Source organism: Thunnus maccoyii, chromosome 8 (assembly GCF_910596095.1).
Source record: "Thunnus maccoyii chromosome 8, fThuMac1.1, whole genome shotgun sequence".
Lineage (NCBI taxonomy): Eukaryota > Metazoa > Chordata > Actinopteri > Scombriformes > Scombridae > Thunnus > Thunnus maccoyii.
This window is the reverse complement of record NC_056540.1, coordinates 34,179,336-34,195,206: the sequence shown is the minus strand read 5'-3', so window position 1 is coordinate 34,195,206 and position 15,871 is coordinate 34,179,336. Positions and strand designations below refer to the sequence as shown.

The 15,871-nt window shown below is 41.6% G+C and overlaps 1 protein-coding gene across 1 annotated transcript; it reads right to left on the bottom strand.

Moving 5' to 3' along the window:
* Nucleotides 1-1,980: 1,980 nt before the first annotated feature.
* On the bottom strand, nucleotides 1,981-15,149 carry LOC121901481 (serine/arginine repetitive matrix protein 2-like). Its single transcript, XM_042418271.1, has 21 exons — nucleotides 13,732-15,149; nucleotides 13,467-13,528; nucleotides 13,180-13,218; nucleotides 12,837-12,913; nucleotides 12,727-12,758; nucleotides 12,491-12,613; nucleotides 11,669-11,794; nucleotides 11,252-11,368; nucleotides 9,930-10,054; nucleotides 9,354-9,835; nucleotides 8,393-8,480; nucleotides 7,791-7,941; nucleotides 7,586-7,651; nucleotides 7,124-7,209; nucleotides 6,928-6,964; nucleotides 6,709-6,837; nucleotides 6,460-6,590; nucleotides 5,015-6,377; nucleotides 4,334-4,385; nucleotides 4,043-4,164; nucleotides 1,981-2,802 (listed from the first exon to the last, which is right to left on the bottom strand). Exons 1-21 carry the CDS (start codon nucleotides 14,785-14,787, stop codon nucleotides 2,770-2,772), a joined length of 4,497 nt encoding a protein of 1,498 aa, XP_042274205.1. The 5' UTR covers nucleotides 14,788-15,149; the 3' UTR covers nucleotides 1,981-2,769.
* Between the last annotated feature and the right edge of the window lie 722 nt (nucleotides 15,150-15,871).

The following is a 15,871-nucleotide window of genomic DNA, read 5'->3' as shown; positions in this document are numbered from 1 at the left end:
ATATCAATTTAAATATTTGTTATAAATTGATTCCACTGGTATTATTATCATCACCATAACCATTACTGTTGAATTATGTTTTATTTTGTAAAATTGCAAGTCGATTTTGTACTTCCTCTTTGTTTTTGTTTCTATGGAAACACAAATCCCCTTTTTACAACTTATTATCATCAGTATTTCTGTCTCAGTTATTTCTAACAAGCTCACACTAATGAAGATAATTCTGATACTAATACTGACAGAGATATGATGATAAATGAGGATGAATATTAGCACCCTCTGGTGGTCAGTGACAAATTACAACACCATCCTGTGCTTTTAATATACTATGTTTCTATTTTATTCTTTTTAAACCAAAGTTAAATAACTAATAATGGGTTTTGTATGTCACCACATTCCTTGCAGTCTGGAGGACATTTTTAAACATTTAGACCTTCATGTTTAGTCAAATTTACAAAACATATTTGGACAATTACATTAATAAATTAAATAACTGTAGCATCTGACCCATGTCCGGGACATGGGCACATTTACCTGTGGCTGGATGTAATAACTTGCGTAACAGAAATGAAATTCATAGCTTTTCAACAAATATAAATAAATGATGGCCCCTCTACTTAGTAGGAATATGTGAATCACTCATTTTAAATCCCACTAAGAATTGTTTTCTTTCATTATTATTCACTTTTTACATTCAAAATACACCCTAATGAAATGTAAATATGACACACACATAGACAGTACTTTAAATGCAAATAACAAGTTAAATGAAAAACAAATGTTTAAACCACTTATAAAAGTTTAATTAAAAAACAGGTATAAAAATAGTATAACAAAACACATAATGCATTTTCCTTTGGAATTCAAACCTCTCTCAAAAGTTTTAATATGCAGTCAATTTTTGTTCCTTCAATTTCAGTTCTGAAATTTGACCGTGGTCTTTCTTATTTACCAATTCAAGAGCTCTAAACTAAAGGGCCCACACTCACTCTGAAACCAGTCGATTTTTCTGAGTTTTCACACAGCAAATAAAAGCATCAACCAATCACGAAGCATAATCTGGACAGACAGCTGTTGATTGTAAAGGCCCAAGTGGAGTGTTGAATATCCTGCTGTATGTGTTTGGAACTTATTTACCGGATCTACGTTGATTGATCAGCTCCCCGTCTGTCTGTGAACTGCCTGTTTCACTGCAGGCAGACAAGTAGGCTCACTCGCTACAGTGGGCGAAGAAATAAAGCCCATGAATCAATACATTGATGTATCATGTATCATCATATGCATTATCACCATGTATTTATAAATACAAACACTGTGGACTTCTTCCCGTGGAGCCGACATGCAAACTGTTGTTGGTTCTGTAAATTTCTGCTGTCAGTCAGGCTGGTGAAGGCAGTTTGTCTGGCCGCTGTCCTCTCAGCTTCCCAGAACTGCAGCTCACAGACAGCTGCTTCTGTGGACAGGGACACTGAATGCTGGTCGGAGATCATCATCATCACTGGAGGATGTTGACATCATCCTCCAGTGATCCAGATGATCTTGTGCTTCTTCTCCTCACTCAACAAAAGAAGAGGAAAGCGTTATATCTGCTCAATCCACACAGACTCCGACCTGCGTTCATCATCCATCAGCCCAACCCTACACTACACGATTGTTGTGAATGAAAAGAAGTAAACTGATGTTTCTCCCTGTTTGTTCTTTAGAAACACCTGGAGAAAGAACAGAAGAAAGCAGAGAAGAAGAAAGGGAAGAAGGCGACTGTTCAACTAGAATGACTGGAAGTTTTTATTTTTGATTTGTTTTAAAGTTTTAAAGTCCAGTGCTGACTAGACGACTTCTAAAGTCTCAGAGCTGTTGTCATGGTGATGTGAGGTCTCAGACATCCATTGTATCTGGGAGGTAAACTGTGTTTAAAGCTGCGCAGTCTGCAGCTGACATGTTCATTAGACGTTTTATAAAATAAAACTTTCTTCACCTATGGAGTTTTTTTGGAGGTTTTATTTATTTGGCAACAGAATCATGAAACACTTTGATTAGAAAGTTATTTTACAGATAGACACTTTCTCTTTGACTGGGTACAAAATTAAACATTTTAACCCTAAAAACAACAAACTGTGTTTCTTTCAAAATGTCTGAAGACTCTCAGTCATCCAGGTCATGGTTTTCCAAGGTGGGTTGAGGGCAGCTGGACTTCTTGGTTGTAGATATTCGAAGATATTTCACTTCTCGAGGGGCTTGTTCAGCTCTAACTGAAGAACTGAAGTTAGAACTGAAGGGAAACATCTTCAAGTATCTACAACCAAGAAGTCCAGCTGCCCTCGATTCAACCCTCCTTGGATTCTGTCAAAATGCAAAACAAAACTTAAAGTAGCAGCTTCAATGTACCTTTAAACAGTTTCAGTTTGATCTGATTTTAAAACAGACAAACTGAAATACCTTGTTCCAGATGTTTCCACCACATCTGGAGTCAGATTTTAAAATCCTCAACATGCTGAAGTGTCCTTGAGCAAAACACGGAATCTCTTCAGGAAAAATGAGTTTGATGAAACCAACAGAGCTCAAATCCAAAAATCATTTTGCTCTCAGTTTCAGATTCTGTCTGACTTTTACATTTTTGTGACAGTTTGAATTTGGAGGACTTCATTTCCCAGAAATCCTGAGCAGAAACATTTTACTTAAAAGTGCCTCATGGAGTTTTAGATCAAACAGTTTGTTAGAGTCAGTTCGTTGAGTCGACACCAAACAGCTGATTCCTCTCAGGTCAGGTGTTCAGCTCGTCCATGGATTTTTCCCCGTCTGCTCCTAAAACACAAGATCAAAGCTTTCCGTCAGAATCAGCAGCAAGAAATAATTAAACTTTATTTATACAGAACATTTCATAATAACAAATGCAATACAGTGAGCTTCACAAAATGAAACAGGAACATTAAAAACAACAGGACGCATTTAAGATGAATACGGTAGGTGAAGTTAAAATGTAAAAGTTTCTCTGTAAAAGCTACTTTAAAAAGATGAGCTTTATGTTTTGTATTAAAGTTGTAAGTGAGGAGCACATTCTCAACTCTACAGGGAAATAGTTTTAGTTTTATTATAATTCCATCATTCCAGTGATGGAAAACTGAAAAAATACAAGTCAGAGAAGCCATGTTGGATGTTTTTATTCAAAAACTGGTTTCTAATGAAGATCACGTGAAGATAAAGTTGGAATTAAGACAAAAAGAATCAGCGAATCTCTCAAACATTTCCAGACTTTCTGCAGTGATGACCAAATTAAATTTAAGATATTTTTAATATCACATAGAATATAATTTAACATCTTTCTAATGGCCAAAGAATGATGGAAAACCAGTTGGTACAATATTTAATTACTTTAATTTCCCTTTAGGTTTAGTATCTAGTACTAGTCTTCTAGTCTAAGAACTCTATCTAAAAGTCTACAATTATTAAGTACATGAATTTATTAACATTTATATCACATTTTGTCAGTAATACGAGCTGTTTATAACAACAATTCAGTAATATAATTAATCAATTAACCTGGACTGTGAAAAGAAAACTGATCCATTAACCAATCTGTTAAAATATTCGAATAATGTTTTATTTGTTTACTCCAAACTCACTTTAGACTGACTGGATTCAAAATGTTTTAAATCTGACGTCACCTTAAAGGATCAAACTGATTAGTTTTAGATTAAAAATACATAGAAACACATTATCAGCTGTTTACTGACAGTTAATAAACTTGAAGTCCAGATTGTGATTTCTGCTTTCATCAAACCTGTTAATTCAGTCATTCTGTTACTTCTGTCTGTTTCGTATCCACAGCTGCAGCTTTCTCACATCAATTGTTGTTTTGATCAACTGTCCAGTCAATAAATATCAGAAAACAGTGAAAAACACTTTTCATAAGGTGACGTTTTCAAATGACTAAAGATATTGAAGTTACAATGATATAAAACGTGTTTTCTGCAGTGGGAGAGGGGTTACGTCACCTTTCTCCATCCACTTGAGTTTGCAGCAGTGAAGGATTCTGGGAGCTCACCTGGTATTTAGTGTAATGCGAGCGGCTGCTGCAGTGCTGCAGTTTGGCTTCGTCCTCATCGGCGTAGATCACCTGACACAAGTTACAGAAGTAACCGACGACCGGACGAACAAACTCTGTTCCTGCAGGAGAAACGGACACAACGAGGTGTCAGTGAACGCACCGCTGCTGCTCCTCCAATCAGACACAAAATGATGTCAGCAGCTCGTACAGGTGTTTACATTCAGTTTAAAGTGAGTGAAACATGTGAAGCAGCAGAATGATGTGGAGACAGGAAGTGTCTCTTCTTACCAACAGGTTTGAGCGGAGCTGCGGCGCCCTCTGCACGTCCAGTAGCAGCTTTCTACAAACATCACAGATAAACAGCAGTCAGTTTCTTCTTAGAACAAACAAATCTCAAACTCATCACTCCTTCAACTTTAATAACTCCAACAACATTATACATTATTATAACAACATAAAGTACAAAAACAGCCACTGAGGCGTGTAGAGAGATGATTTTACTCTTTAGGTTTGGTGATTTAGGTGCAAACATGCTGGTACAGTCTTTAAAAACTCACTGAAGAGAGCTCAGGTAACGTCAGAGTCAGTTAAATGTGTTTTATTGACTTATTTTGAGTCAATAAAACACGTTTCTATGGATGGAAATATTAGTCGGTCTGTCCACCACAGTATCAGTCAGTATCTGTGAGATAAACTAAATAGATAAATAACTCATAAATAGATAGATCCAAACTTTTTTGAATCTATTAAAACTGTGAATAAGCCATAATAATAATAATTATATGCTTTAAAATAATATATAAATAAAACAACTGCAACTCATATTGTGTACACTGGTTTTCCATCAACAATCACTGCCTGTATGACGGTGAAACAGGTATTAAATAGCTTATATGTTAATTAATTTAATGTGACTGTGTTGTGCATTGAGCTTCAGACAGTAAAAAGGTCTTCAGGTCTCAGCTGTACCTGCTCAGTTCGTGGTCTCTGAGGATCTGCGGTGGAGTCTGGTTGATCTGGATTCTTCTCTCCTGATTCTGAAGTCGTCTCCGAACGAACTCGCTGAACTACAGACGACGTTTTATCTTCACACAGATCCTCCTCCGACTCTTCTTCAGTCTTTTCTCTTTTGAACTCTTTCTTCAGCATCTTTTCAGGCACCGAGTCGCTCTCATCACTCACCTTCCTCTTCAGCTTCTCCTTCTCTTCACTCGTCTTCAGCAGGATCTCCTTTTTAGAGTCCTTCTCCTCAGCCTTTTTGAAGACCGACTGCTCTTCTGGAGTCTTTTTATCGACCTCTGACATCTTTTCTTCAGTCTTTTTTGACATTGACTCTTTCTCGGAGATCTTTCTGGATGCAGAGTCTTTCTCTGGACAGTTTTCAGGCACTGACTCTCTCTCTGAACTCTTTTTTAATGTTGACTCTCTCTCTAGAGTCTTTTTGACAGCTGATTCCTTCTCCAACATGTTTTTGGAGTTCTTTTCTTCAGTCTTTTTGGACACCGACTCTCTCTCTAAACTCTTTTTTAATGTTGACTCTCTCTCTGGAGTCTTCTTTAACGTTGACTCTCTCTCTGGAGTCTTCTTTAACGTTGACTCTCTCTCTGGAGTCTTTTTAGACATTGACTCTCTCTCTTGAGTCTTTTTTAAAGTTGACTCTCTCTCTGGAGTCTTTTTGACAGCTGATTCCTTCTCCAACATGTTTTTGGAGTTCTTTTCTTCAGTCTTTTTAGACACTGACTCTCTCTCTGGAGTCTTTTTAGACGTTGACTCTCTCTCTGGAGTCTTTTTAGATGTTGACTCTCTCTCTGGAGTCTTTTTAGACGTTGACTCTCTCTCTGGAGTCTTTTTAGACGTTGACTCTCTCTCTGGAGTCTTTTTAGATGTTGACTCTCTCTCTGGAGTCTTTTTAGACGTTGACTCTCTCTCTGGAGTCTTTTTAGACATTGACTCTCTCTCTGGAGTCTTTTTAGACATTGACTCTCTCTCTGGAGTCTTTTTAGATGTTGACTCTCTCTCTGGAGTCTTTTTAGACGTTGACTCTCTCTCTGGAGTCTTTTTAGACGTTGACTCTCTCTCTGGAGTCTTTTTAGACACTGACTCTCTCTCTGGAGTCTTTTTAGACACTGACTCTCTGTCTGGAGTCTTTTTAGATGTTGACTCTCTGTCTGGGGTCTTTTTTGGGGACTCCTTCCTCCCTCCGGACTCCTTGTTGGACTCCTCCTTCTCTGATGTCTTGGATTTGCTGCGTCTCTCGCTCCTCCTCCCGCTGCTGCTTCGACTCCTTCGCTCGCTCCGCTCGTCCTCGTCCTCGTCCGACTGAACCGTCCACCTGCAGACACACACAGTCAGGAGTTGAGGCATCAGGAGTCAACAACACAGAGACAGAACAGGTGACGTTCGGAGACACTGACCCCGCTGTGAGCCGCGAGTATTTGTGGGAGATGTGGACGATAAGTTTGGAGCCGTTGAAGGAGACGGATTTACAGCTCAGCTCTGTGGCAGCTCTCAGAGCCTCCGAGGAGCTCGACATCTCGATGAAACCCTGAAACATGAAGATTCCCGGTTATGCAACAATAATACAACTAATTCATACAGTAGTTATAGTATGGAACAAGCATTTTATATGAACAATAAGTAAAAAGAGACGTTCATTTTCAGACCTCTCGCCGGCGGCGGATTAGGAAGTAGCGCACCGCCTTCCCAAAACCTTTCACCAGGCTGATGAACTCCACGTCGGTGTAGAAACGCAGCGGCAGGTTTCTGAAGTAAACCACTCTGGTAGACGGACCCTGGAGGAAAAGAATGAAATAATAAATAAATTAACTGTGTCAGTAAACAAATGTCGAGATGTTTTACCAACAGAAATATTTCCTCCTCACCTCGGGTTCATCTCTCTCTTCTTCTTCTTCTTCTTCTGTAACACAAACACCAACATATTCAAATAAAACATGAATTAGAAAACTGAAAACTGTCTGTAATTAAGTTCAAGTAGAGAGTTCAGTATTGCTTATGTTTTAAAAGCTGAATAAAAAATGTTAAATAAGATGATTAAACCGTCATTTTCAGACTTCCAGACCTCCTTCAGTTTCTGGCTCATCGGACGCTTCTAGTTCATCCAGAGTGATGCAGTTCTCCAGGTCCACCGGGAAGCCTGGTTCCTCCTGGAGGTTCAGTTACAGCTGGTTATTGATTATCAATGATTATCAGGAATCAATGATTAATAGTTTAGTCAGTCTCTCTGGACGTGTCTCAGTGACAGCAGTAAATATCACTCAGACAGCTTCAGTCCAGCTTTAACATCTTCAGACTGATGAATCCTGATGTTACGTTTCTGCTTCGTCTGCAGATCAATGAACACTTTGGTTTAAACTGGGATTATTTATTCATATATCTCACTGCGCTGAAGCTGCTAGTTTTATTTATATAGCGTTTATATAAATATACCACTGTATATTTATACTTATTGTGTTTGTTTGCACATTAATAAGTATGTTACTTTAAAGACAGTACGGCAGCAGTTTTCAGCCTGTTCTTTACCTCATCGTCCTCTGCTGCTCTGATGGATTCTGACTCTTCCTCCTGCATCTTCTCCTCCTCATTTTTCTTCTCCTGATCACCTTCCTCTCCATCTTTCTCCTCCTTTCCTTCGTCTGAAAAGTAGTTTAACAGTTTAAAAACATTTCTACCTGAAAGTTTGTCTCATCTTTTCAGAAGCAGCTCAGTTTGTATCTCTACCTTGTACAGGTAAGTCTTCCTCCTCCTCCTCCTCCTCCTCCTCGTTCTCCTTTTCTACGTCAGCGTCATCCAGAGTCTCCAAATCTTCATCCTCCAGATTCTCTCCGTCCTCTCCGATCACCTCCATCCCCTCGATGTCGCTCTCCTCTGCAGACGACCTGCAGCAGCATTTTCTTTCTTTTCACTTTTACATTTTCACAGGATTTTCACTTTACGAGTAGTAAAGTTTTCCCCGAGTTTAGCCTCTCAGGCTACACAGAGGCCGGAGGTTATACCTGCAGGCACTACTCAGGGATGTAACAATACTGTAAACTAACTTTTCAGTCAATAATTTCATGTTATTGTTTATGATTAATATTCTAAAAAGATGCTGAACATCAGTCAAAGTAAATGGCACAACTCTTTAATAATAATATAATACATCAGATGATATTTATAATAAAGCATCAGTTCTGTATATAAACAGGGAATATTGTTTACATATTTGCTTCAACTCCTCTGAAACCAAACCTGAGTTTTGAAAAGTGCCACATAAATAAACTTTATTATTATAAAACACAAGCAGCTTTTTAAAAATAACTGTATCAAAGTGATATTTAAAAAACTGACTCTGCTTCCGGCTCGCTCGCTTCTTTCTCTCCAGTTTCAGGTTGGGCGTCTCTGAGAGGAGGCTCGGCTTCAGTCCTGGACTCGCTTTCTGTGGACAGAAGAAGAACTTCATGTACATTTAAATACAACTTTCACACATTCAACCATAAAACTTTAGTTTAGCTGTGTTTAAAAACAGCTGTAGACTCTGTTTAAAAAGTTATACATATTTTTTTTAATATTTAAAGATTTAAAAAGGGGAAGAGCAACAATTTTGGAAATCTGCTTTTCTTTCTAGCTGCGCGTTAAATGTTCAGATTGATTCTCTCTCATGCCTGTGCAGTAAAAAGCTGCAACTGACGATTGTTTTCATTACTGATTCATCGTTTGTCTATAAAAGAGTGAAGAATGCCTGTTATCGTTCCTTTAATGCCATGGAAACCGTCCAAAATCCATCGATAGATGCTCAGTTTATTATCACAGAAAAACTTCAAATCCGCACGTTTGAAAAGCTGCAAACTGGGAATTTAGAATGTTTCTTAAAAAAAATTACAAAACTACATTGATTGACTGATTGTGTCGATCAATAAATAAAGGAAGTAATTGTTGCAGCTCTACAACTGTAAATATGAAGCTACAACCAGCAGCTAGTTAGCGTAGCTTAGCATAAACACTGGAAACGTGTTCATTACATTCAGACAGGCTAACTGTTTCCACCTGTTTCCAGTCTTTATGCTAAGCTAAGCTATGCTAACCTGACACGAGAAGGAAATCGATCTGAACGGTACATTTCAGAACCTCCCTACTTTCACTGCTCCCACTGTGCCTTCTACTGCAGGAAACTACTGTTATGTCATCTCTCCGTCCTCCACTGTGATCTGAAGCTCTTTGGTCGACTCGGCTTGTTTTTAGACGGCAGTAAATCAACTAATATCCCAACAACTACTGAGACACATGTTTTTACTGAGATGAGTTTTCTTACCAGATTTATCAGGTTTCTCTGGAACCACAGTCCTCTCTCTGGACCTGGACCTGGACCTCCTCTCTCTGGACCTGGACCTCCTCTCTCTAGACCTGGACCTCCTCTCTCTAGACGTGGACCTCCTCTCTCTGGACCTGGACCTCCTCTCTCTGGACCTGGACCTCCTCTCTCTGGACCTGGACTTGGACCTCCTCTCCCTGGACCTGTTCTGCTTGGAGGATCTGCTGCTGGATTTATCTCTGGACCTGGTCTTCCTCTCTGTGCTGGACCTGGTCCTCCTCTCTCTGGACTTGGACCTGTTCTGCCTGGAGGATCTGCTGCAGGACCTTTCTCTGGATTTATCTCTGGACCTGGACTTAGACTTGGACCTGGTCTTCTCCCCGTCGGTCCTCGTGGTCTTGTCCTCTCGGTCTGCGCTCGGACTCCTCGTCCTCTTGGTTGAGCAGGTTTCCTCTTCGTACCTCTTGGCTGACGGGACCCGCCTGCAGGACAGGACAGAGGGAATATTAACTCCCGATCAATAACCCATCCATCGGAAGCGGCTGACACATTTCCCAGCAGCCCTCAGTGACTCACATCAGACTCTTGTATTCTCCAGAGAAGGAAACTTTGATGAAGTCGCTGTTGATCCTCAGAGTGTTGGAAGAATAATAATCAACCAGCTTCTCAGCATCCGCAGCGATTTTCATCTCAACAAACGCCTGAAAGATAAAAATAAAGTTTATTATTTCTCTACTAAAACAGGCTCAAAGATCATATGAGCTTTAACAACTATAATAATATAATAAAGCAGAAAGTGACTCTTTTTGTAGTCTGATCAATTCATTACATTTCAGCTTTAACAGTATTTAAGGATTCAATAAACCTCCACTGAAGATTCTCATTCACTTTATGCAGTTTTCTTCATTTAGTTGATTTATTTTTGCTTTTATTTACATATTTTCTGCGGTAATCTGTTTACATATGTCATGTGATCCATGAACGTTTCTTATCTGCTCTCATGTCTGTAAAACACTTTTTAACTTGTTTACACCGCTCCTCTCATTCAACGACTTGCTCGGATTTCCTCCCGTCTGGACTACTGTGATGTCCTTTATCTGGCTGTACTGGCCTCCCTGCACTGGTTACCAGTCAAGTAAAGGACTGAGTTTAAGCTACTTTTGTTTTTAAGGCTCTACATGGCCTGGCGCCCCTGTACATCCCTCGATCGCGGCTGAGGGGTGACCGTGCATTTGCTGTAGCTGCCCCAAAACTTTGGAACAGCTGACCTCTTGGAATGAAGTGTTCCCCTTCCCGAGACACTTCTAAGGCCAAACTAAAGACTCGCTCGGGCCTTTGACAGTCGTTAAAACCCAGTGTTCTACTATTATTTGTTTTCTATTTGTTCTTGTTTGCTGTTACCCTGTTATGTTGTTTTAATTTATTCTTGATATCTTATTGTACAGCACTTTGGTCAACTGTGGTTGTTCTGACAAATCCTGCACAGAACACCTTTAAATCTCAGTTTAGCACCTGCAGGATTTATGACATCACAACTAGTTTGGAGCCAATGGTGGTCCAGTATGCGACTTACACAAGCGTGATGTGGAAACCTGAAGGAGGAGAGGATGTTTTAACGTTTTCTGACTTGTCAACTAAACAATTTTTAATCCAATCAGAGTATTGTTCAAACACAGTGTGGGCGGGATCTTTAAACATGTGGCTTTCACTGTGTTTTATAGCTCTTCTGAAGCTCAATGTGTTTTTTTCTGAACGTTTGTGGAGGAACTCTTCATTCCCGACCGGATGTCTCAGCTATAAAAACACCTTTCTCTAGTCTCGTCTCTGACTCCAACGTAATTTTTCTTCTTCTTCTTCTTCTTTGACCTGTGCGTGATTGACAGTTTGTCGGATCTCACCATAGACGGCAGGAACAGAGTGTAGAGCGGCAGGCCGAAGCGTTTGACGATGCTGATGAGATCTGATTGGCCGTCCTCTCCTGCTGGAGCCGGAGTGAAACTCACCACCCGAGAGCTCTGAAAACACACACACACACTATAATCTGACATATATGTGCACAGATGAGACAATATTCATATTCAGACAATAATTCAGAAAGTTTTACATGTGCGTTTTTATTCTGGTGTCATATGGTTTTAATGTTGGTATCGTCTGACTCTACTGTTTTTATCACATCTGTGTAAACAAGCTGATCGTCCCAACATGATGCATCAGCGCTGTACCGTCTCTTGTCTTCAGAGTATTTGAAGTAGAGTATTACTTTATCAGGAGGTCGTGACTCTTCAGTGTGAGCTGCTGGTTGGATGAATATTCACCTGGAGGAAGTTGAAAGTGTTGGAGATGCTGAACTCCATTTGCTCTCCGTTCACAGTCGGAGGATAGTTGTTGTGGAACTTCACCAGGTCCTTCGCCTGGTCGATGGAGCCCAGCTCCACAAACGCCTGCAGGGTTTACAGCGAAGTTTAAGATCAACGGGATGAAGGAAAGAAAAAATCTGTTTCTGTTACTGAAAACGAGGCTGAAGATACAAACTGAAAACTACAGCGAGGAGACTGAAGAGAGGAGAGCATCACTGAGATCATGTTTTAGAGAATATTTCCTTCAAAAGCAGAACTCTTCTAGTCTCATTAATCATTAATCAGTTATCTGCACATACGATTTGTTGACAAGGAGAAAAATACCAGACGGATCCTTAAAAGACAAGCAGATGGGAGTGAAACACATCTGACATCGATGTGACTAATCTCATGAAACTGAACTAAACTCTGTACAACATACACAAAAATGTTCCTGACTAGAGCTGCGACGATCAGTCCATTAATCAACTATCATATATAATCCACTGATCGTTGACTATTTTAAACAAAAAGGCCACAATTTTGATTCATGTCCTGAAATTTGAGAATTAGCTGCTTTTCCTCGTGTTACACGACAGGTAACACGAGTCTGTTGGTCTGTTGGTTTGAGGAAATTGTTACCGACATTTTTCACTGTGTTTTGATGTTTTAAAAACCAAACAGTTAGTTGATTAATCAAAGAAATAATCAGATAATAATAATCAAAACACTGCAGATACGAAGAAGAACAGCAAACATGTATTATTATACATGGTTGCGTAATAAACCACATGGACTCACCAAAGATGGAAACATGAGGATCTTGACGATCTTTCCGAACGGTTCGCTGAGTTTCCTCAGATACGTCTCGTCCACAGACTGAGGAGGAAACTTCACACACACCACTTTACCTTTCTCTGACGTCTGAGAGACACACCAGAGAGTCATGAGTGGAGTTCATCCTGGAGCGACTAAACTAACTACAGTCAGAAACATATCCGTGATCTTTCTGAGAGTTAGCAGGATCTCTACTTTACCTTCTTCTGGGACTTTTTATTGGGCTGAGGCTCTGTTGAACACAGAGAGACGAAGACGTTAGAGCAGCGATGAAGAGCATCAGAGAGAACGATACCATGCCTTTACTTACTGGTGTTCTGATTGGCTGTTTGGGCCGGCTGGGTGGGTTTTCCTTCATCTTTCCTCTTCTGTGATTGGTCGTCAGCCCTTGGATGACAGAAGGATTTGATTTAACTGGTGTTTTTTTGAATAGTTTTCAGCAGAAACAAGTACAGCAGCTTTTTAGAGCTTTTTCTCTGAAAACAGCTGCCTGCTGCGGAGACAGATAAACAATGAGCTGAAACTCACTATAAAGCTCACTGATGATTCTCTGGAGGTTCATCACTACGAGCCACGACCAACATATTACACGCTGACACATCAGACTGTGGAGTTACAGACACTTTAAGATTACAGTCATACAGTCCACTGACCTGCTGACTGTCTCCATGCGACAGTCCCAGTTAGGAAACCTGAAGAAGAAACAAGACAGAGTCACAAAACCAAAACTGAGAGAACATCAATACACAGAAGTAAAGTCAATAAGTCCTCTAGTTTCACAGCAGCAAACTGGTGGTAAACTGGTGGTAAACTGGTGGTAAACTGGCAGCCACTGCTGTGAAACTAGAGACCCAAACCTCTTGTTCCTCTCTGTGTTCCCTCCACGTATCAATAAAGGTTGAATATATGAGTCAAAGTCCGTCAGCGGCGGGAAACTTACTGCTGCAGCAGGCTGAGCTGTCCGTCTGCATGCTGAGTGCCGTTGATGTGTTTGATCCACACCTGAAACACAAAAAGCAGAACTGAAATGAGATCTGTTCTGTCACACTGCACCGTGTCTCTCCAGCAGCTGCAGCAGCACACTCAGCAAACTCTCCACCTGTTCCCAGCATGCCTCTGCAGCAGGAAGCCTGATAACCCCCCCCCCCCCCCCCCCCCCATCAGACTCTGTAGCCAGAGACTCGAGGTGCAGGTGGAGTACTTACCTTCTCTGACAGCACAGTGATATCACACAGAGAGCACGAGTACGGGTACACCGCCGGCGTCGTCCCGTGGAAGTCCAGCGCTTCTTTCTTTGAGGGCATGGTGGCAGTGATGGTGGCGGTGGCGGTGGCGGTGGCGGCGGTAGTGGCGACGACCCGGCTGCTGCTGCTCCTGCTGTAAGAGGCTTCAAACTCACGGCGTTCCGACCGAGGTCTCTGATGGTGCTCCTCAGGAGGAGGAGCTGACCTGTACTCAGCTGGCTGAGAGAAACGGGACGGACGGCTTCTTCTGCCTCTTCTTGCTGCTGGCGAGCTGAAAGAGTGTCGATCCTGAGAGGAGGACGGACCGGCGTCTCTTGCTGTCTTACCATAATCAGAGGAGCCCGCTTTGTGGCTGTAGTCCACCATGTAGCTGGAGGAAGATGATGATGATGATGATGGTAGTGGTGGTGGGTCGGTCCTGGAGGAAGGCGCGTAGGAGACAGACCTGCTGGTCCGGTTCCCCCAGCGGTCCTGAACCTGCTCAGAGGGAAGAGGACTGGAGGGGACCTGGTCCAGTGGGTAATGGATCGGCTGGCTGCGGAGGTGATCCCACTCGCCTGCAGGATGCCGCACAGCGCTGGCAGGATAAGAGGAGGAAGAGGAGGAGGAGGAGGAAGGAGCATTGGGGGGGAAAGGTTTGACCGTCCCTCTCTTGCCTTTGATCTGTTGGAGGAGGTGAGGCAGCGACTCCACGGTGAGGACGTCTTCAGGCAGCTCGGCCAGCAGAGCCAGGTCGCTGGGCTCCAGACCGCAGCTGCTCAGGATGCTCAGAGCGCCGTCCGCTGACCCCTGAGGCGGGGGCAGCGCCGCCGCTGCCGTCGAGCCTCTGGAGGAGGAAGAGGACGGGTAGGAGAAGGACGACAGACGAGACGGTGGTGGCAGCGGCGGCTCCTGATGCGGTCTGTAAAAGTTGTGGTGTGGGGAGGCGTGACGGCGGTCTGAGGAGCTGTAAGTTCCCAGATCCGGTCGGAGGTCAGTGTCCGGGGGCGGGCGTCTGTACGGGTAGTTGTGAGACATGACGGGAAGGCGGCTGTGGACTAATGCTGCAGACAGAAGGTGCCAGGGAAGACAGGAGATGTAAAAACCGACTTAGAGAGACGCTGAGGAAGGTTTGTCCACAGACTAAATATTTCATCTGAAAACATGAAAACACTGCCGCAGAAGAACAACTTGTTCTGGTCTCTGGAAGAAGAAACAACATGTTTTAGAAGTGAACAGAGACATGATGATGTTTAACATCTGACGGAGCTGTAAGGATAAATTAAGCCTCCTGCGTCACTACATGTTAGTCAAGCATGAGATTCTCCAGAGACTGAAAACATGATGCTGTTAATAGTCTTTGACCAAACTCTTCATGATGAAGGAACATGTCATCCAGAGCAGCGGTGAGACTCACTGACGTGTTTTTAATCAGATATGTCAGCTTTGATACAAACACAATACTTGTTAGTAGATCAGTTCATTGTTGGTTTGGATCCAAAACATGAAGATTTGTTGACAATAAAAAAATATCAGCAGGTTGATCCTTTAAAAGGGAAGCTTCAGGTATTCAAAAAATGATAGAGTTTGTATGTAAAGATTAAAGTAACAGTTACAGCTATAAAATAAACAAGAACTGCAACTAACAATTACTTTCATTAACTTATCGCTTCATCTGTCGATTATTTTCTCAATTAATCATTTAGTCCATAAAATAGTGAAAAATGTCGATCAGTGTTTCCTAAAGCCCAACATGACGTCCTCTTAGATATCCAGTTAACTGTCAGAGGACCAAAGAAGCTGGAATCAGAGAATTTCGGCGTCTTTTGACCTATAAAATCACAGTTTTCTGAAAATGTTAAAGGGCAGAAATGTGTTTTATTCGGTTACCATCATTAGCTTAGCAAGCTAACATCAACAACGGCTAATATCTCACCTTGAGCTGAACTGGTAACGACAGGATGAAACAACTTTATAAAGAAACGTTTTCAACAACGAAGACGAAAAACAGAAAGTCGAGCAATAATAACAAGCTAACTGAAGCTAAAGCTTCTTCTTCGTCGTCTTTAAAGACGGTTGTAAACAACAGAGTGGAGCATTACCGCCGCCAGCTGGTGAGGAG

Coding starts and splice junctions, on each gene's coding strand:
- LOC121901481 (XM_042418271.1), bottom strand. CDS start 14,787: ATGTCTCACAACTACCCGTACAGACGCCCGCCCCCGGACACTGACCTC. Junction 7,210..7,585: donor GAGCAGCAGAGGACGATGAG/GTAAAGAACAGG, acceptor CTGAACCTCCAG/GAGGAACCAGGCTTCCCGGT. Junction 4,165..4,333: donor AGCTCCGCTCAAACCTGTTG/GTAAGAAGAGAC, acceptor TTTCTCCTGCAG/GAACAGAGTTTGTTCGTCCG.